Below are 18,544 nucleotides of genomic sequence, written 5' to 3' on the forward strand. Positions count from 1 at the left end.
AGTCTTCCAAACTACCTCTGGCACCACATTAAAGACTGCCAAGTTTGGTCACAGTGCCGTGTTTCCCAGCTGCCATGTTCAATACAAGCCAATACTGCTGGTTAATCCAAGTTTTACCTTAAGCAGTCATGAAGGAATGGAGGAAGGTTTGAGCCAGGTCCTCAAAATACAGTATTCTGCCATACTATGTAACCTACATCTCTATGTTGGAGAGAAATAGGAGAAGGAAGAAAAGTCTGAGTGCAATGGAAAAAACATTACCCAGGAAAGAGAACAAAATTAAAGCTTCAAAATGAGTGCAGAGCTATACTTGTCATAAACAGTTTTGGGCTGATTTCAAGCACAAAACTGTGCTGCAAGAACTTCAGCATAACAGAAAGTGTGCAGATTGCCCATTGAATCAGCTGTACATGTGCTTAGAAATGACAGAATTCACACTTTTCCTTAGTTGCATTTATTGTGCACAAACTTCACAGTCACAGTTCACCACTTTTCATAGAAATTACAGAAACTGACATACACATTCACATCAAAACCTGAGGTTCTAAAAAAAACCAAAAAAATTTGTGTTCCTTATGTATACTATAAAATCCTGGCTGCGTTTTTGAGAAACAACAGTTAAGGAGATCAGTCTCCTTAACTGTCAGTGTTGGACAGCAGCTAACCCCCCAGATTCACTGTTTTCCTGTAAATAACAGCATCTGTTAGTTGCACACTAGTCTAGTTATTGCCAAAGTTGTGATCTAGGACAAAAGTAGGATACATTCATTTTCTTTTGTTTTTGTTATATTCACTTACATGACCACTCCTTAAAAGAGCTTTCTTCCCTATTTTGACTAGCAATTACCCTGTCCCTACAGAGGTATTGGCTTCTAAAATAATTCTTGGTCTAAATCAGTGGACAAAGTAGTACCCAGAATAGAACAGTTCTTTCATCAGTCTTTCCAATAAATCCATTAAATAGAACCAAAAATTCTAATTTCTCCAACTTCTAGAAGACCTTTCTGTCTTTTGCTGCTTTTCACCTCCCCACATACACCAATTCAGCTTATGAATCAAGATGTTGATGCTTTTTGAAGAGCCAAAGTAAAAAGCAAGGAAGTGTGTAACTGATGCATCTGTAACAGGATCTTCAAACCCATTCAATACAAGGTAGTTAATAGGTCAATGAGAAAAAGCTTATTCTCAAGGTTTTTTTTTTTGTTTAGTTCAGTCAGCAGGAATCTTGTTACTAGCTGACACAGACTCCTAATAATGGGAAAGTTACCAGCCCTGAAGATCCCTCTTATAGGTTTTAAAGCCGGAATTTTGAACAACTGCTAAACTGCTTATCATGACATTGTTTTGTACCACACACTTACATGCAAGATTTGCCATTCTAAGGCACACACTGCTTTTTTGTTTATAAATCCTAAACTGGATGCCAAATTTTCCCACCAGCACAGGCAATGGTTTAATTTCTTTTCTTAACAAGAGTAAAGGAGACTGGTCTAGAAAGCAAGTATCTGTTGTGTATAGGATTACTGAAGTACATGATCTCTAACACTGGAAATATTTGGACTGAGTGATAGAACCCAAATCTAGTTTCAGCTTTAGCACTACAAATTGAAAAAACAGCCTTTTCAAAGCTGGATTTTTGTAGAGAACAAATGTGTATTTTAGAAATATAAAGTACTTTGGTAGTTTGAATGTAAAGGTTACAGCAGTAGAAAATGATTGCAACAATTAAACCAAGTTAAACCATTACCTCAGGTCCAACTTTAACTTATCAGGAATTAAAAATCCTTGAAGCTCCAGAACTTTTCAGAACTGATGATTTGAAAAGAGCCAGTGTCCAGTTGCAACAGGTTTATAGGGCATACAGAGCTTGTCCTTCCATCTTAACTTTTATTTCAAAATGTGAAAGATGATTGAAGAATCATCTGTGTGAACCAGGCTGGGTATTACATTACCTCACGTTCCCTCCAGAGCTCCAGCAGCAGTTTTCCAAATGCTATTAAGCTTTGATTTGCTGAGATGTTAGTGCCAATAGTCTTTTGCTGAGTAGTGCATTGTGTCGCTGAAGATACTCTATGACATCTCCTTGCTTCTCAACTATCTCTTCCAAACTTGAACTTTCCCTTAAAATAACAAGAGTGAATATGAGTTTCAGTAAGTGACAGCATCTTTCTGTTTAAGTATTTGCTAATTAACTGTGACAAGTTTCTTCCATCAGTTATACTTCTGCTGATCTCAAGTAACTTTTGAGGGAGGAAGCAATCTACAATACCTTTATGTTTAACTTCCATTTTACATGAAAAGGCAGGAAGAGGAAAAAAAAAGGCTAAACTTCATGCCATGTATACATAATTAAGCTACACATTTCCTGCTAGACAGTTACAGAAAACTTGTAATAGTATGGGAGTTCTTACCGCTCATCTTAAAGTCAACTTGGTAGAGTTATACTAACAAATGCATTAGAAAACTTATTTTAAGCAGACATGGTATTTTTATTCAGCTGTGGGGATCACAAGCTGTTTGAGACAAATCTCTTGATTAACCCACAGTTGTATCCATGATATACTGCTACACACAGCGATCTGTCACAATACCATAACAGCATTAGTAACAAATAGTTGTGATATTTCAGATATACAAGCCCACATACAGTTAGCCTCCCACTTAAAATTATCTCCAGCTTTCAGAAGTCCTTTATTTTAACAAGGAGAGTAACACTGCAACATTCAATAAAGCCAAGTTGATCAAGGGGGAAAAAATATCTATAAAAGTATTAAATTTTTCCAAATCTATAAATTAGGAACTCTTAAAAATACAGCAAGAGCAAGTAGCAATGCCTGAGCATATTCCAGTCTTTCTTTAGAGATTATTTCTTCTTAGACAATTTGAGTATCTGCCTTGGTACAGGTGTGAGCATCCTGGAGCTTTGAAAGTTGCTCCTCAGCATTGCAGCATTATATGGAGGAACCCTATCCTATTCATAGTTCTTACAAAGTGCTGAGAAGGACAGCTAGAGCAGGAAAAAAGCTTAAGACCAAATAAAATACTATTGTAATTGAACTGAAAAAAACCCAAAAAACCAGCTTTGTAGTCAAAGTTTATAACCTTAACCAGTAATCATGACCCTCTTAAAGCACCAGATGAGGTCCTGATCAGTAGCTTAATTTGTAGAGGTGATAATATTCAAAACACATTTTCACAACCAGGGTCAACTGAAGGGCTGACAGGATTCACTTTTCAATAGACCTTAACTCTCAAGGGAAAGAGAGTCAGAGCTGTACACAGCTGAATTAAAATAACCATTTTACGATCAGTTCTCACAGGAAGTTTGTGCTCTTTAATAAAAAATAATCAGAGTCTTTTCCTCAGCTGGTCATTGTTCCAGACTCATTCCTTGAGCATGTGAGAATTTCTCAGGGGAGAAGCTGAATGAGAAAGGAATGAGGTCCACTATGCATTCATCATGGTGTTCATATCAAGATGGAAGTCAGACATTGTATCAAAACTCAAGACAACTCCAAACCTTTCCTGTATCCTGGACATCTACTTCCAAGGTCCATGAAAGCATGTGCACATTGCATTTGTGACACCAGGGGAAGTGTGTAAGTATTAGTCATCTCTGCACTTCAACTTTTTATTAAGGCACACATACACAAGCAAGTTGTACTGTATTATAAAATTCCCATTGAGAAAAATTGTGGAAATCCAAGTTAGTTTTGATGGTAGAATTTGCTAAGTCATACCAGACCCATTTCATCAAATGGAAGATGCTCAAGCAGTCAGAAGATTGACAAACGACAAAAGCAGTAAGTTTCAGTGGCTAGAAGGTTAATGTTGGATAGCTTCTCTGTGCCACTGGGAACTGCCTTACCTCATACGTGCCCCACCCTGCCTAAAGTTCCTTCCCAAACTGGAAATATATTCCAAATCCCTTGCTATAATCTCATGTCCAACTGCTGGCACAGAACAAAGCTGCTAAGTTTTCCTCTTCTTTTCATCTATCAGTTGTCTACAATAGATTTCTTTCCTTGAAAGAACTGGTTGAAGAAGCTAGGCTTCTGTAGGCATACTTTGAGTATAAGACACCATATAAAGTCAGCTAAACCAGATTAAACAGTTATTTATAGCCCATTAGAAATTCATGCAACCACCCATAAATAGCCAAATCACTTCTGTCCCCGTGTTTGAGGATTTCTGTATATAACAATTTGCCATTACTATGTAGAAAGTACAAGACTGCACTGCTTCTCATCTGTGCGTGTAAAATGGCAGCCTTACGCCTTCTGCTTGAGAATTATTCTCACCTCTGGATTATTGACAGATTTAAGATTATATGTAAACCTAAAGAAAAGTAAAGCAATTACAGTAGTCAGTGTTACATACCATGGCACAACTGATACTGAAAATCTTACCTGAATCCAATTTCTGAGGTAATGTGACTAGGGTAGGCATACATCTTTTCTTCTTCAATTATGTCAGGTCTTGGCTTTGCACGATTGAAGTTGCTTATTTTCACTGCAACAAAGTTTTATAAACTAGTTGAGAAGCAATCAGAAAAAAACCCAAGGAAAACAAACAAAAAACCCCACAACAACAACAAAAAGGCAAAGCTTTATCAGCAGGCTCCACGTTAAATCCAAAAACTCTGTAACAAGCATTTGTAAGATTGTCTTACAATAGTAGACAGAACAAAGAGAGAATCCAGGGATGAAGAAAGGAAAAAAAAGCTAATTTCCAGAATGGCTTTGATTACAAGTTACTGATGATTTGATGAGGTTTTTTGCGAGATTTTGGGGTTTATTGTTTGGTTGTGCTTTTTTTATGTTCCTCTCTCCTTCAGCCTCCTTGCTTAAGACCACAGAGAAGACCTGAATGAAGAAGCGTGACTGTACTAACATCTGTAAAATTTAATCTGCCACCTAAGAGAAGGTGAAACCTTGGAGAGGGTACTGAGATTCAGCCTCCAAATTCAGGCCATAAATTAAGCAACATGCGATGAAAAAGTTGTAAAAAAGTTTTGATACTAGTATATAGTCCAGAACTTTCAGCTCTTTGAGAAAGACTACTTTAAACTAGACTACCTGCAATGAGGTAGCAGTTTGTCTTCCTGCTCTAAAACTAGGGCGGACTTGCTGTTAAGTATTCAAACCAGAATGGCTCTGTGATCAGCTTCACATTGTAAACCTAAGAATGCTGGCTATCACAGCCAGAAGTCATTTCCGGACACCGCGAATCAAGTTTAAAACAAAGTTTAACAGCTGTGGAATGGAGATGGGTGGGAGTGGGAGAAGCTGTACGCATCCTCCGTATTATTTCTGGAAGGAATCTGAAAATACTCGAAGCCATTCAAAACCAGACCCTGATTCAGGCAATGTACCAAGAGATCCAGGGTATGCATTTGGGACTCTGAAGCTAGGACTGCTTGTGATGCAATACATCCAATGTCACTAAAAACGTTAACAGTCCAGCTCCATCAGAAATCCACACTACTACAGCAGAGAAAGACTATCCTTACAAGTCATGAATATGACAGGGTTTATTACAGGCCACCCTGGTAAAACAATGCTAAGACCCTCCAGAGGTTAACTACAAGTCAGGCTCAAAGGTTAGTTATTTTTATTTATTCTACAAATAAATCCACAAAGGAATGGATACAGAATTGCCAACATGTGTTGTTTGTGGGAATGTTAAGTCTTTCATTCAAGTGATATTAGAAATACACAAGAAAGTCATTAAATACATATATTTAGTAAACCTCTTAAAACTTGACTCTGTCTTATCAATAAGAAAGTTATAGTAGTAATCTCTCATTTAGAGCTGTCTGTATTCTACTTCATTCTATGCCCATTTACTTCACTTGAGCAATTTTTGTATGTCCAGTCTGAATCCCTGCCTTTGCATCCTACAGGTATATATATATACATATACTGCTGAATAGAGATAAAAATTTTAACAACAGCAGTAGTACTCCACAGAGAATTTGGCATCATGTAATTCATAGAATAGTACCAAGCAAAAAGGAATATCTACAGTTAAAATCACATACTCCATGCTACCACTTTAATTTATGAGGCAGTAATATTTAAATGAAAGTCAGTCAAGTACATGAATTTCCTAGAGATTAAGCATTCATGCCTCATTCTAGTAGTCAAGAAATAATCTCTTTGGGGGGGGGAGGTATGAAAAGTGCTACCTTCCCTCCAAAATGTACTAACATAAGAAAGGGGTTGGTCATGAGTTGGCAGGGTAAAATGACCTTAATCTCCCTATTGTTGTTCAACTACATTAGCTGATGCTATCTTAACAGTAAGTGGTATCTGCTAAGTGCTTGCTTTGCAGAGGAGCATTTCAACTCTGAGCAGAAGACTGTTCTTAAAACTACCCTACTGCAGAAGCTTTGTGCTTCCGCCTGGTCACATACTCTGCTCTGTTTGAGAGACAAAAAACATTAATTAATAAATCATCTTAAGTGTTTCTGTTGCTACAGATTCTCAGGCTATTTTTCAAAAACTGGCCAAATACATATGTTTTTCTTCAGTAGAGCTTTAGTTAGAGGCTTAAAATGTTAAAAACATAAAAACCCCACCACTACACACAAGAGACATAGGCATGCAGTCTCTTAGCTTACCTCAACGTATATTGGGATGAAAAACAAGAAAACAAGTTACACTACCCACTTGAAAAGGCAGCTGAGGATGATTTGAGGTCTTCCTCATCTTGAGGCATGTGTTAAGTTACATAAAATATAGCCCTAGTTTTGTACACCAAGCTTTACAAAATGAAGCTTAGACTGCTGGTTTTGGGCTCCTGAGAAAATAAAGGTAGCTGTTGCCAAAAGGAACTGTCTTGCTTCTTCCTAGCAATGTAGCTCTGCCCCTCCTTCACTTTGGTTCCAGGATTCACTAGACCCTTCAAGTCCCTCATCTGGAAAGTAAAACATTGCACACCCCTACTCCCTAGTGTAAATTGGTTTACTGGCACCTTACAAGCTAGGAACCAAGACTCTTTTGGTGACAAATACTCAGAGTTTGAGAGCTTTTATGGATTCTTACTACTAAGAGGGTCAACTTCCTTGCAGTTGCTTACCCTTTTCTGCCAGGCTAAGAGACATACAATGTAGCTCTTTTAGCTCTGAGGGGCCTCAGGGTAAGAAATAGCATTTCATTGAAATTCCTGATGTTCTATTAAAGTTCTGCAATTTATCTCTTATTTCCCAGGAAAAGTGTGTGTATGCAAAGGGATGATCTCCAGCATTCTTGGAATAGTTCTCTAGGGCTGCTATGCTTGCATTCCCTCATCACTGCCTTGATTTCTCCAGAGAACAGTTAGTATACTTGAGCCATGCTGGTCCATTCAGGGGCAAGCCTGACAAGCCTATAGCATTCAGGCCACTGAATAGTTATAAGAGGGCATAGTTTTAGTTTAGAAAGTTTTCTTCTCCAAAAGAAACATCCTAGTTTTGTTATTAATTATGAAATTACAGAAGTCAGATTAACACAAATACTGACCACCATAGAAATTGGTTTTTACTCCTAAATTTTAAGCTTCATGCAGTCCTGAAAGAGGTATTTCTACTCTCCTCCCTCCTATTTCATTAGAGGTTAAGAAGAAATTCTAAATTTTGTCCAATGTTTTTGGTTCCTCCACTCCTCTCCCAGAGACACCATGGCTGCTGAGGCCATTTATCTCTTAGTTTGTAGCTGTAAATAATAAAAAAGCAGCATCCCAGAAGCAGGACTATCAACTGTGTAACTCCAGAGCAGGAACCACACACCATTTAAATAGGCATGGATTTCACATGTTTTCTCTGGGCAACAAAAATAATTGCATTTTTTAGTGTCTTGTGCATTTTCAGTGAGTTTGTTGGGTGGTTTTTTGTGTGTGCTTTTTTGTTTGGTTTGGGGTTTGTGGTTTTTTTTCTTTGGTTTTGTTGTTTTTTTAATTTTGTTGTAGGTGCTGGTTGGTTGGTCTTTCTTGTTTGGTTGTTGTTCTTTTTTAACAGATTAATTTTTTTTACAAACCCCAGCGGTCTTCAAGATCAGATAAACCATTTGTTCAGGCATTATTAATAGACATTTTAGATAGCTCTGCAATAGTTTTATGGAAAGAGGTTTATTAAGTCTTGGTAAGTTACACTAAACCTAAAAGCAGATAACCTTACAAGCCAGCAGTGACAGTACAAAGCAATACCAGATTTTTATGAAGCAGTATCATATTTCAGTATTAGCACAGATTCAAAAAGCCATGATTTAAAAAAAACAACAAAACCCAAATCACTTCCCCCCCCGCCCCCAAAAAAACCCAACAAACCCACAAAAAACCCAACCCTACAACAATGAAACAAAACATTCGTGAAAGGGATGTTGGGTGTGAAGGTGCCCAGATGACACAAAGGGAATCTTCCATTTCAGTGACAAAGAGGAACTGAAGCTTTTGGAATAGGACGAGGGATAGAGGAAGAGTAAGATACAATCATTATACAAGTCCCACTTGTAAATCCCAGAGGCAGTTCTGATTGAAGCAGTGAAGTCTAGCTGGCTTAGTTTGTGGTGCATGCATTTGAGAACCCACTGCAAAACACACAAGCCTGCTCACAGGACAGCTGTGCAACAATTACGCATTTATTGCCACTTCACTGGGTTAACAGCTTTGAGGTATCAGGAGCTTTCACCTAGCAGCACTTGGAAGCAAATCAAACCTGACAACCTTCCCATTTGCTTTGGATTTGCCTTAATTTGTCTTCTGCAAGTGCAGAACCCTTCTCTATTTATAGCTGCAGTTACAAGTCTCAGGGTACCCCAAGTAAGCTACTGTGAGGGCAAACAAAACAGTTGAGTAGAAGCAGCTCTAAATCTCAAAAAGGCAAAAATTGCCTCTTACCTGTGTAAACCACTAAGCACGTCAGGGAGCTAATCAGCTCCAGGCCCAAGACTCCCAGGATAAGATACAGGTACACTTTACTGCGATCAGGAAAGGAATGCTGCATTGACAGAATCAAAAGCAGGGATGCATTACCTAGAAAACAAATGTTAATGATTTAACAATTGTATCTAACAGCTGTTGAAAGTAACTCTCTTATCCCCCATATATGCATTAGGCTACATTTCAGCAATGCTTTTCTATTTCATACCATGCTTGCCTCTTTGTCCAGTTTCTGTAACACATGTGATGCAAACATAGAGCTGCTGACAGCAAAATGAAGTTTCAATTCAACATTTGACTGTAATGGTAGAAAATGACTTTTCTTACAGATTTTTTGTTTTTTTAAGTCAGAAGAGAGTAGAAGAAATACACTAGAAATACCCAATATACATGTTAGGCTTAAACAGTTTCTAGCCTTGTTGCTGCTACCCATCCCAAAATTGCTTGGAGATTATTAATTTCTTTCAATTGCTAGGAGGTCACTTCAGTCAATTAAAAACGAGAGACTACTTTCCTTTAAGTGGTGGATACAAGTGTATTTAAGTAAGGCTAACAGCACAAACTCCCTAGCTTCTTTCCAGAGAGGATACTTGCACAGACTTCCAGGTGCCTAGATATCATTGTAATACTTGAGATTACTGAAAATTTAACTTAAATGAGCACAATTAGTCAAGGAGAGCAAGCGTTGAGTTACAAACGCATTCTTAATTCATTACAGAGTCTTCTCTGATAGAATGTGAAATGGTTTTTTTATTCCCTGTAGAAATGTTATAACCAGTGTCTGAATATTAAGACCATTAATGTGGCTGAATAACCGTACAGTTTTTTCATACTGCATTAGGCAAAAGAACTGGCAAGATGGAAATAGTACCAGTAGTGATTACTGTGGCACAGAGTTTGCAGTAATGGAGCTAATCACCTTCTGAACTACATATGATTGAAAGTCTACAGCACAAAGTTGACTGTACCTAAACATTTATATATGCCTAGAGTTCTGGTATGGGAGAAGTGAGTACCATCTAAAACTGATGGCAGTATTCGGTATTCTAGATTATGTTGCAATAGCCAAAGAGTCCCTTTACTCTTTTTTGAAACATCCTTAAACCTGCCACAGCCTAATTTTTGCAGCGCATTCCAAACACCACATCCTTATCTTCAGAGCTCCACCTGGTGGCCAGAGCCTGAAGTTTTTCACATTCAAGCTGCCTAGCTCTTTTAAAGACTAGGAGGAAATAAAGATTTTTTTTTTCATACAAAGCGGGACCATCTAACTTACCAACTCTGGTGGAAAAAAAAAAAAACAACAAACTACTCCAGTTACTCAGAAAAGACTGTAAGAGGCAAAATACACTGTAAAAGCCACTACTGTTCCCTTTTCCACCCCTGTTCTTGTGTGAAAAAAACCCACCTCAGATGGATTTTAGACTTATTTTAAGTAGTTGTTGTTAGAAAAAGCTACAGAAGCTAATTGTACCAACACTTCTTTCAGCTTCAGTGATGTAACTTAGAATGTATAGAGTTAAATGTCTCCCCTGCACCACTCTTCATTCACAGAAAGTATAAAAATACAGTCAGAAGAAGAGCTTAATGTTACACATAAGCAAGAAGGTCAGGAAAGTGCTTGTTGTACTGATTTTAGACAGCTCTTGAGCAACAGGCAATTCCTCTATTTCTGTATGAACTGATGGGCTTGAAAAGCAAAGACTAACACACTTCCTGGAAGGACCAACAGTCTTGCCACATATCCAAATAGGCAAACAAGTATGCAAATAAAGATTACTAGCAAGCCAAACACAGACCTTGCTGGCTGAACATTTAGTAGCTGAAGACTAGATGTTTTACTTGGCGTCACACTTATGGGCTTTTTCCCCCCTACAAAGAGTTCTTCATAACATGCATCTGGCAGGCCAGAAAGGTCAGTCAAGATGTCCCTCTGACTAAAATACCATTTACAAATGCTCATAGGTAAGTTTTTAACAGCTTATAGTAAGCATTGTATATATAAACTATTTAATCTTTTATTATGTCATAGCTTAAAGCTTTAGAAGAAAAACCCCAAGAAATCAAGTTCACTTCACCTGTGGAGTGTATCAGCAGTGGAAGCCTTTTTAGATGTCTTGTTGATCGGTATATTGAGAAGTAACCTCTGCTTCTGACTTTATTGTGGTGGTGCTGGATGTATCGTTCAAAAAAAACATGCAGAATCCACAGGATTACTTTTGCAATGATTATGACAGTCTGAACTTTAAGTGGGTGGGTGTAGTTTCCAGGGCACTTATCCTGATTTGGATTGGGGTAAGAACAAAACATAGCTGCTAAAAATGCTAGAACAACAAAAGCAACCTGGAAGAGAAAGGGAGAGAAAAACTTAGTCATCATTTAACCTTTTTTTGTTAAAAAAAAAAAAAAAGCCAAATTGATGCTATTTATTCACTATGCATTACTTTCCAAATTGATTTTATTAGAGATGAGATAACACATGAAATATTAGACACTTACTACAGCCACTGCATGCAATTTTGGGAAAATATTGATGATTGAAACTGCTAAGATTGTCTTCCAGGAGAGCAAGTGATCTCCAGCAGAAGAGAGGTGAGAATCTCTAGTCTTCTCACAATTTCCTCTAAATCAATTTCACCGTTCCCCAAGTATCCACTTTATAGTGAATTTGTCTTATTTCTGGACTCTCTAAGTCTTTTCAATTTAAGAGGAATTTGATACATATGCCCTCCAAGAAACTACATCTTTTTAGACTCTTTCAATTACACTTGTTAGTCCTCTGCAGGATAGCTTCAGATCTTATCACTACAGTCTACATTCCTTTAAATTGACATTTCATAAGTGAAAAATCAATCCTTTACCATATCCATTGAAGATAATTTTCAGGTTATGACATGAGGAAAAAATTGAATTATTAACACTAGGCAAGCCTCTTTGACAGTTGGCAATCATTCTTTAACATATTTACAATCAGGTTTTTCCTTTCACTCAGAATTTACGTCAAAATGACTATTCTGTAGTCTGTCAGATGGTATATACACTTATCCTTTTGGACTTGTGCTATTATGCCATAACCTTTCATGTTTTTGAAACATCAGCAGTAAGCATCAGCAATCCTTTGGCCAATTAGAGGGCAGAGTCTTGGGTACACATTATCTGGGATATGAATACACACAGAGCTTTTTTAATCCTTATAGAAAGTTTTTATTATAGAAAATACTCTCTACAGTTTTCTTTCTGTGAAGAAGAAATTAATTCCTCATTCTGGTTCATTCTACAGAATAAATAGTATCTTAAAACAGAACTGAAAACAAAACTAACTCCCATCAGTATAGAAGTAAATGGATGGCCCATACATAACAAAACCACAAACAGAAGTCTGCAAAAGTCTAATACCACTGATACACTGATCTTTTAAAAAAGTGTACAATGTTCCACATCTCATAACTGACAAACAAATCAGAACCAAGGTGCAGGAATGTGTCTGATTTTTATTTGCTGTCATGGTCTCCACATTTAGTCCTATGGGTAATCGAGAGCCCACTGTCTGCTCCGCACTCCCTTCAACTCATTTTTTGTAATTTTGCCATTTCTCAAGCAATTGTCTTCACAGAAATTAAGAACCACTTAATCACTCTTGATATGAGCTGCCATCAGCTTGCCCTGGTTGTGAGTAGTCTGGTAACTGGGGATGGTAGTAGGGAAAATAATTTTCCTACAATCATCAATACTCTAGACACTATATAGGACAGATAGGGTAGAGAAAAAAAATTAAAAAGAGCATGTCCTATATTAGCCAGGAGACTATTTCAAACACAAATCCCAAATTATCTTGAGATGGGTTAAGTAGCTAGATTAAGAAGTTAAATAAGAGGGACGTTTATCAACAAAACATTTGTTTAATCCTTTAACCTCCTTTTCTTATAAAGCTAAGAATAACCCAGCTAACCCTTATTTTATTTTGCCCATTTACTGGTTGGTTTGTCATTTTAAAACACCAGTATCTAGTTCCACTCCCTCCAGGTGTTAGGAATGTGTTTCTTTACAGAATATAGATATATTGAACTGATGTAAGTGGGAATGGCTTAGTATTGCAGCTCTATTATCTACTACAACAGCACATACAAGAGGAAAAAAATAGCTAGCATTAAGAGTGGCATTTATTAAAGAGGTTTTGCTTACATTTTAGGGCAGTCCAACAATAGGTGCTTCACCACAGTACAGGAGATTTTTATATACAGAAAGTTATTCTTATAGAATGTAGTATTTAAGTTCAGGTTTCTGCCTATGCATATGTAGAGGGGATTAAGGAAAGACAGGGTTAATATAAAGGAATTATTTCTAGCCTGTACACTTTACAATCTCTCACAATCTGCTCTTATTGGAGCCAGAAGCCTGAAGAGAAGCAAGGCTTGAAAAAAGAAAAGCCACTTAAAATCCCAGCCCCACTACACTCCAGAATGTCCTACCCAGACACTCCAGAATTATATGTAACCAGAAGTTGAACCAAAGCAGCTATTTGCTACCTAATTCCATTTCTTGGCACAGGACGGTTGAGAGAAATATTCCAAGTTACATACAAATTACTTCAGAGATGTATTACAACTCTCCCACATAATACTGTGATGGCTTAACTTCTCCAGGATACTTGCCCCTTTAGCTGGCTCTGCATCAAAAGCTAACCTGGTGACTCCATATTCCACAAGGTTTGTACATGTGTGCGGAAGCAGGGGGGAAAGCAATCCAATAAGTTTGTTTTCCCCATCCATCTTTCCAACAAGAGAGGCAGCACCATTTCACGTGACAGTTATAAAACTGCTTTTTGCCAACAGAAAAGGATACTTCTCCATTTTGCTCCAAGGACTAAGTGGCCCCTGCAGCGCATTCAGCAACAGCAGCAAGATTTTACCTGGAAAAGTGTGTGTTGACACAGGCTTCAGCAGTTTTTCTTTCTTTATCTCCCCATGCTTCTCCCCATTTCAAGAGAAAAGAAGTGGTGGGGACAGAAGACACAGCAGTTTCCTAGGATCTGAGTGACTGACACTTAGTTACACCACTTACGGTAGTAGACAGCAAGGCCCACAGGCTAGATGGGACAATATTACTGCTCTACTATCACTAGCAGTGTGCCTGCATTTGTAATGCAGTCCTCAGGTGCCATCCTAATGGGACAGCACCAGAGTTCTTCTGATAAGGGAAGGAAGACTGGATACATAGTTCCATTTAGAACTTTGGTAGTTTATTCAGTAGAACAACAGAAGGGCAATTCTTGATATTACTAAGAGGCCCACAAAACATTGACTTCTAAAAAGAGAAAGCTAAGGCATGTTTTTTGAATAACTTTATACAGCTGCCCCAAATTAGAATAAATAGCTGCTAAAATAGCTAAAAACATATACTTGTGTGCTGTGTACCCAGTGGCTTTAGAAATATATCATCTTCAGGTCAATGACAGGTTGGAAAAGACCCTTAAGATCATCAAGTCCAATTGCTTACCTAACACTAACACCACTACATCATGCTCCTAAGTGCAATGAGAGTACTATTTCAGTTAAATCTTAGGATCAGAGCTCTTTTCCTTATCTCCTTCATGTTTGGTTTCCACATGCTCACAGGAAACAATAAGCTTCTTCATCTTATAAAGAATTCCTGCCTAGCAGTAAGTGTGTCTCTCTGCTTCCATCGACAGCTTCAAAAAGGCCTTCATACTGTTATGAACAAGATCTGTCCTTTATCTGTGCTTTTCACCCTTAACCTCTAGAATTCAATCAGAGCACAAAGTAACATTTGGATCCCTTCATCTCTCCATCCACACAACCCCCCTGAAACCAGTCCAACTTTACTTGTTTCATTACTATATAAAACACCTTAACACTCTCTGAAATTAAGTTCAGCTTCCAGAAGGCATGGCATCAAAATTATCTTACCTCTGTAACTATTATAAGTACTTCTACAGCAGTAATATTTTTAAAGTACATTTCCAACAGCATAGAAGAACTACTAAAAGGCTTTTCTTTCTAACAAGATGTGTCGTAGCATGTTAGCGTTGACAATCAGAATGAGAATGCCATGTATCATGTAGCATACGTATCATCAAAATTTATTGGCAAGTAGAACTTCACTGGTTTGGAATAACAGAGTATGTAAATCTGAGAAGAATTCAGACTATGTGAACAGTAAGAATGTAGAAGAGAGATAGCAAAAATCTCATAAGGAAATCACGCTTCCTAAACTTACATGTATTAGCAACAGAAAATTGGCAAGGAGAACTGCTGGGATAGCGTGAAATCGTGGCCTCAGCTGGGAATGCAATGTATGAGAAGATATAAGTGGTGCATCCAGTAGAGGATCATCTTCCAAACTCTGTGTTATTTCCAAGGAACCCTGGAGCAGAAGGGGAGGGCAAAGAATAGTAACAGGTAAGCTCTAAAAGCAAAGTACAAAGTTACAGCAATTTCCTCTTAGCAAATCAGACTTTGGAGGTGGAAAACCTAAGGTAATACCTTGAGACCAGCTTTTAAACTCCAGGTAAATTCTCATCACATCTTTATGTGATAACTTAAGTCTCTGAGGTATCCTACCCTATCCAACTCCCATCACCACAATGAGTCTTCATTAACTTTAGCCTTTAAAATGTATTACACATATTTGAACATTACCCTTAAGAGATGCCACAAGTATTAGTACGTTCATATTAAAAGCTGGGAAAAGTGACAAAGCCCCTCTCACATACTTCATATTGGTACTGCAAAAATCCTTGTTATTCTTACTTTTGTTCCACTACAGTTGGAGACAATAACAAAGCTGCAGTGCACCAGTAACAGTTTCAAGTGTTTCAGTGTGAATGCTGACATGTCAAAACATCTGCTGCAGTACTTCAAACTGAACCTAGGTAAGAAAGAAGCAGCAGTTCAAAGGGAAGAAGTTGCTACCAAGTGCTGGGCAAGACATTCTCTGCTCTCACTAGAGAGTATGCAGTCCATCCTTTGACTTCACATTCAGTTCAGGTGTTTTGACTATGTAAATTTCCAGAAGTTCTATCTTTTGCTTGAAAAAAAAAAAAAAAAAAGCTAAATGTAAGTATAGGTGAAAGGAAAAGCCTTTCTGTTTGGACAGGGAATTTGCCCCAGTACCATGCACCTCTGCTTCCAGGCCAGGATGCAGTCATTCAGTGCATCCTAAGGTGATCATACAGAGCCACTATAAATGCCCGAAGTGCTCAGGCTTCCCTCTTTGCATACTGTTATGCTCTGACTTGCTTGCTTCAAGAGATGAAAAACCCCTCAAGATTCCAAATCAAGTTCTGGCTGCTCTTCTGAGCGATACCAACCACAGCCCAGAAATACCAAGAGCAGACCCCACTCCAGACTTCTGTTAGGAGAGACATGCCAGGGTTTACTGGGATATTTACTGTTTCTAAAGTCAGGACATCTTGCTATGGTACAAAGCACCACAAACCTCAAGACAAACAAGGCACACCGTTCTTCTAGACACTAGCGCAAGAAAAAAAAAGACAAAGAAATTCTGGGATTAGACCTAGGTTCGCATAAACCAGGACAATCTAAAGTGGCTTCCCAGTGCTACTTCATCTACTCACAGCTGCCTACAGGCAAAGGGTTATTTAAGTCAGCAATCAGTTTTGTTTTAGCACCATGAATGCCACAATTACCCAAGCACAGAGGGGTGTGAACAGGCATCCCTCATCTATTTGATACCTTTTAATTAGCCTAGTCTTTGACTGTAAGCAACCCTTGCTGAAATACTTTAAGTATTACCTGTGAAATTAAGCTCAGCCTCTTGAATTTAAAACACGATGACCTTTTATTACAGACCTAAAGGTTTATAAATGGCACTCCCCTGATTTATAGATACATACATATAAAAGTAAGAGCACAAAGATGCTCTTTATCCCTCAACCCCCACTTACAGGGGGCAGGTATAATTTTAAGCTTTATGAGTGCAGGACTGGCACTCCAACAGTCAGACCATCTTGTCTTATTCTTTCCTATCACTGAATTAACAGCAAAGGTAACAGCTCATACCTCCCATAATGACAGCAACCCTTCTTGGGATAATATTCTTTGTCTCACAGGAACAGGTGAGCTCACCACTTCTGCAATAGCATGACTCCTTCACAGAGCTTTATTAGGACATGTTTGACCATATTACTTACTGCAAGACCGGCTACAATCCATCTTTGCACCCCGAAATACAGCTAGCATTAGGAAACACTGGATGACATCATCACCCTGAGTGGATTTTATTACAAGCACTATGGGGAGGAGGGGAATTAAAGCAAGGGAGATGACCATGCTGACATATTTAAAAACAAATAAATAAATAAATCTAGTAAGTGTCCCAGTTTGATCAAATACAGGTTTCACTTAGTTAAGATGAACTAAACCCACAGATGTCAAAATCCAAAACGCTTTAAAAAATGGGCCTTCTGTCAGGCACTGATGTCACCACAAGCACAGGTTACAGCTTCAGCCTCTTGGCTCCCTGATCCATTTCCAACATGTGACTACCTCCGCAGCAGCAACTCAGCACCAGGAGGAGGGCAGGCAGGCAGAGCCATAGCCAGCAAGCTTTGCCCACAGAGGCTTCCAGTGGGAAACACCCAAATAAACAGCAAAACGCCGTGGCTACAACGCACAGCGTATAAACCAAACATTACACTTACACGACCTGTCTCCCTGAAAAAATAACCTAGAAGAACTAAACAAGCTACACGAGCTGACTCGTTTAAATTGATGATGTCCATAAAAACAACCCCATACCCATCTTACGTGGGGACATTTGAAGCATGGCAGGCAGCACACGGGGCGGCGGCCCAGACAGGGAGCGACCCGGGTGGCCTCCTCACTTCCGAAACAGCCATTTACGAGACACCTCGGCCCGCTGCTGCCCCCACCCCGGAAGAAGAAGATCAAGCCTTCAGCGCTTAGCACGGAAAACAGCAGAGAGAAGAGGAAGAAAGAGCCGGAAAGTGAGGCGCTGTCCCAGCAATGCCCACTGTTAAGGGCTGCCTGACATCACCCACCCCAGCAAGAACCACTGCCCCAGCCCCGCTTCCGCCAGCTGCGCAATCTCGCACTCACGTTTTCCAGGTCCTGCCGCCGCCTCCCCGCCGTCAGCGCCATCTCCTCTTCCCGCCTCCGCCGCCCCGGCTGTATTTGATCAGCGTCCCCGCCACGGCCTGGCCACCGGCTGGCTAGGCACAAACCCCGCCGCCCCGCCCCGCCGTCAGCGCCCCCAGCCGCTATTGGGCCCGTGCCTCAACGCAAAACAGCGCCGGACCCGGGGGCGGGGCCGCAGCCGACGAGCTGGGGCAGCCGCGGAGGGGCCTTACTGACGCATCGTAAGCGCTGCCCCGTCCCGCCGTCCCTCCCTCTCCCCGTCGGTCGGGACCCGGCCCGGGTTGTGTTACTTTCCCAAGGAGATAACAGCTTCCCTTCTTGCGGAGCAGCTGGTCGGACTCCGGATCTGTAAGCCAGTATCCGACTCGGTAGCCCGGGACTTAATTTAAGAAGGGAACTAGTAAAAACAGTACCTGGGCTGTCCCTGCAAGTGGCCCAGGTAGCATCACAAAAAGTAAACCATCGGTAGATACCTAAGCTGAAAG

The 18,544-nt window shown here is 39.4% G+C and overlaps 1 protein-coding gene across 1 annotated transcript; it reads right to left on the reverse strand.

Annotated features, from left to right (window-relative positions):
• Positions 1–576: 576 nt before the first annotated feature.
• Positions 577–18,145, reverse strand: TMEM192 (transmembrane protein 192). The gene is made up of 6 exons (XM_009904578.2): positions 18,021–18,145; positions 15,157–15,303; positions 10,998–11,262; positions 8,878–9,012; positions 4,410–4,512; positions 577–2,120 (listed from the first exon to the last, which is right to left on the reverse strand). Exons 1-6 carry the CDS (start codon positions 18,060–18,062, stop codon positions 1,997–1,999), a joined length of 816 nt encoding a protein of 271 aa, XP_009902880.2. The 5' UTR covers positions 18,063–18,145; the 3' UTR covers positions 577–1,996.
• Positions 18,146–18,544: the final 399 nt, after the last annotated feature.

This window comes from Dryobates pubescens, chromosome 1, assembly GCF_014839835.1.
Source record: "Dryobates pubescens isolate bDryPub1 chromosome 1, bDryPub1.pri, whole genome shotgun sequence".
Taxonomy (NCBI): domain Eukaryota; kingdom Metazoa; phylum Chordata; class Aves; order Piciformes; family Picidae; genus Dryobates; species Dryobates pubescens.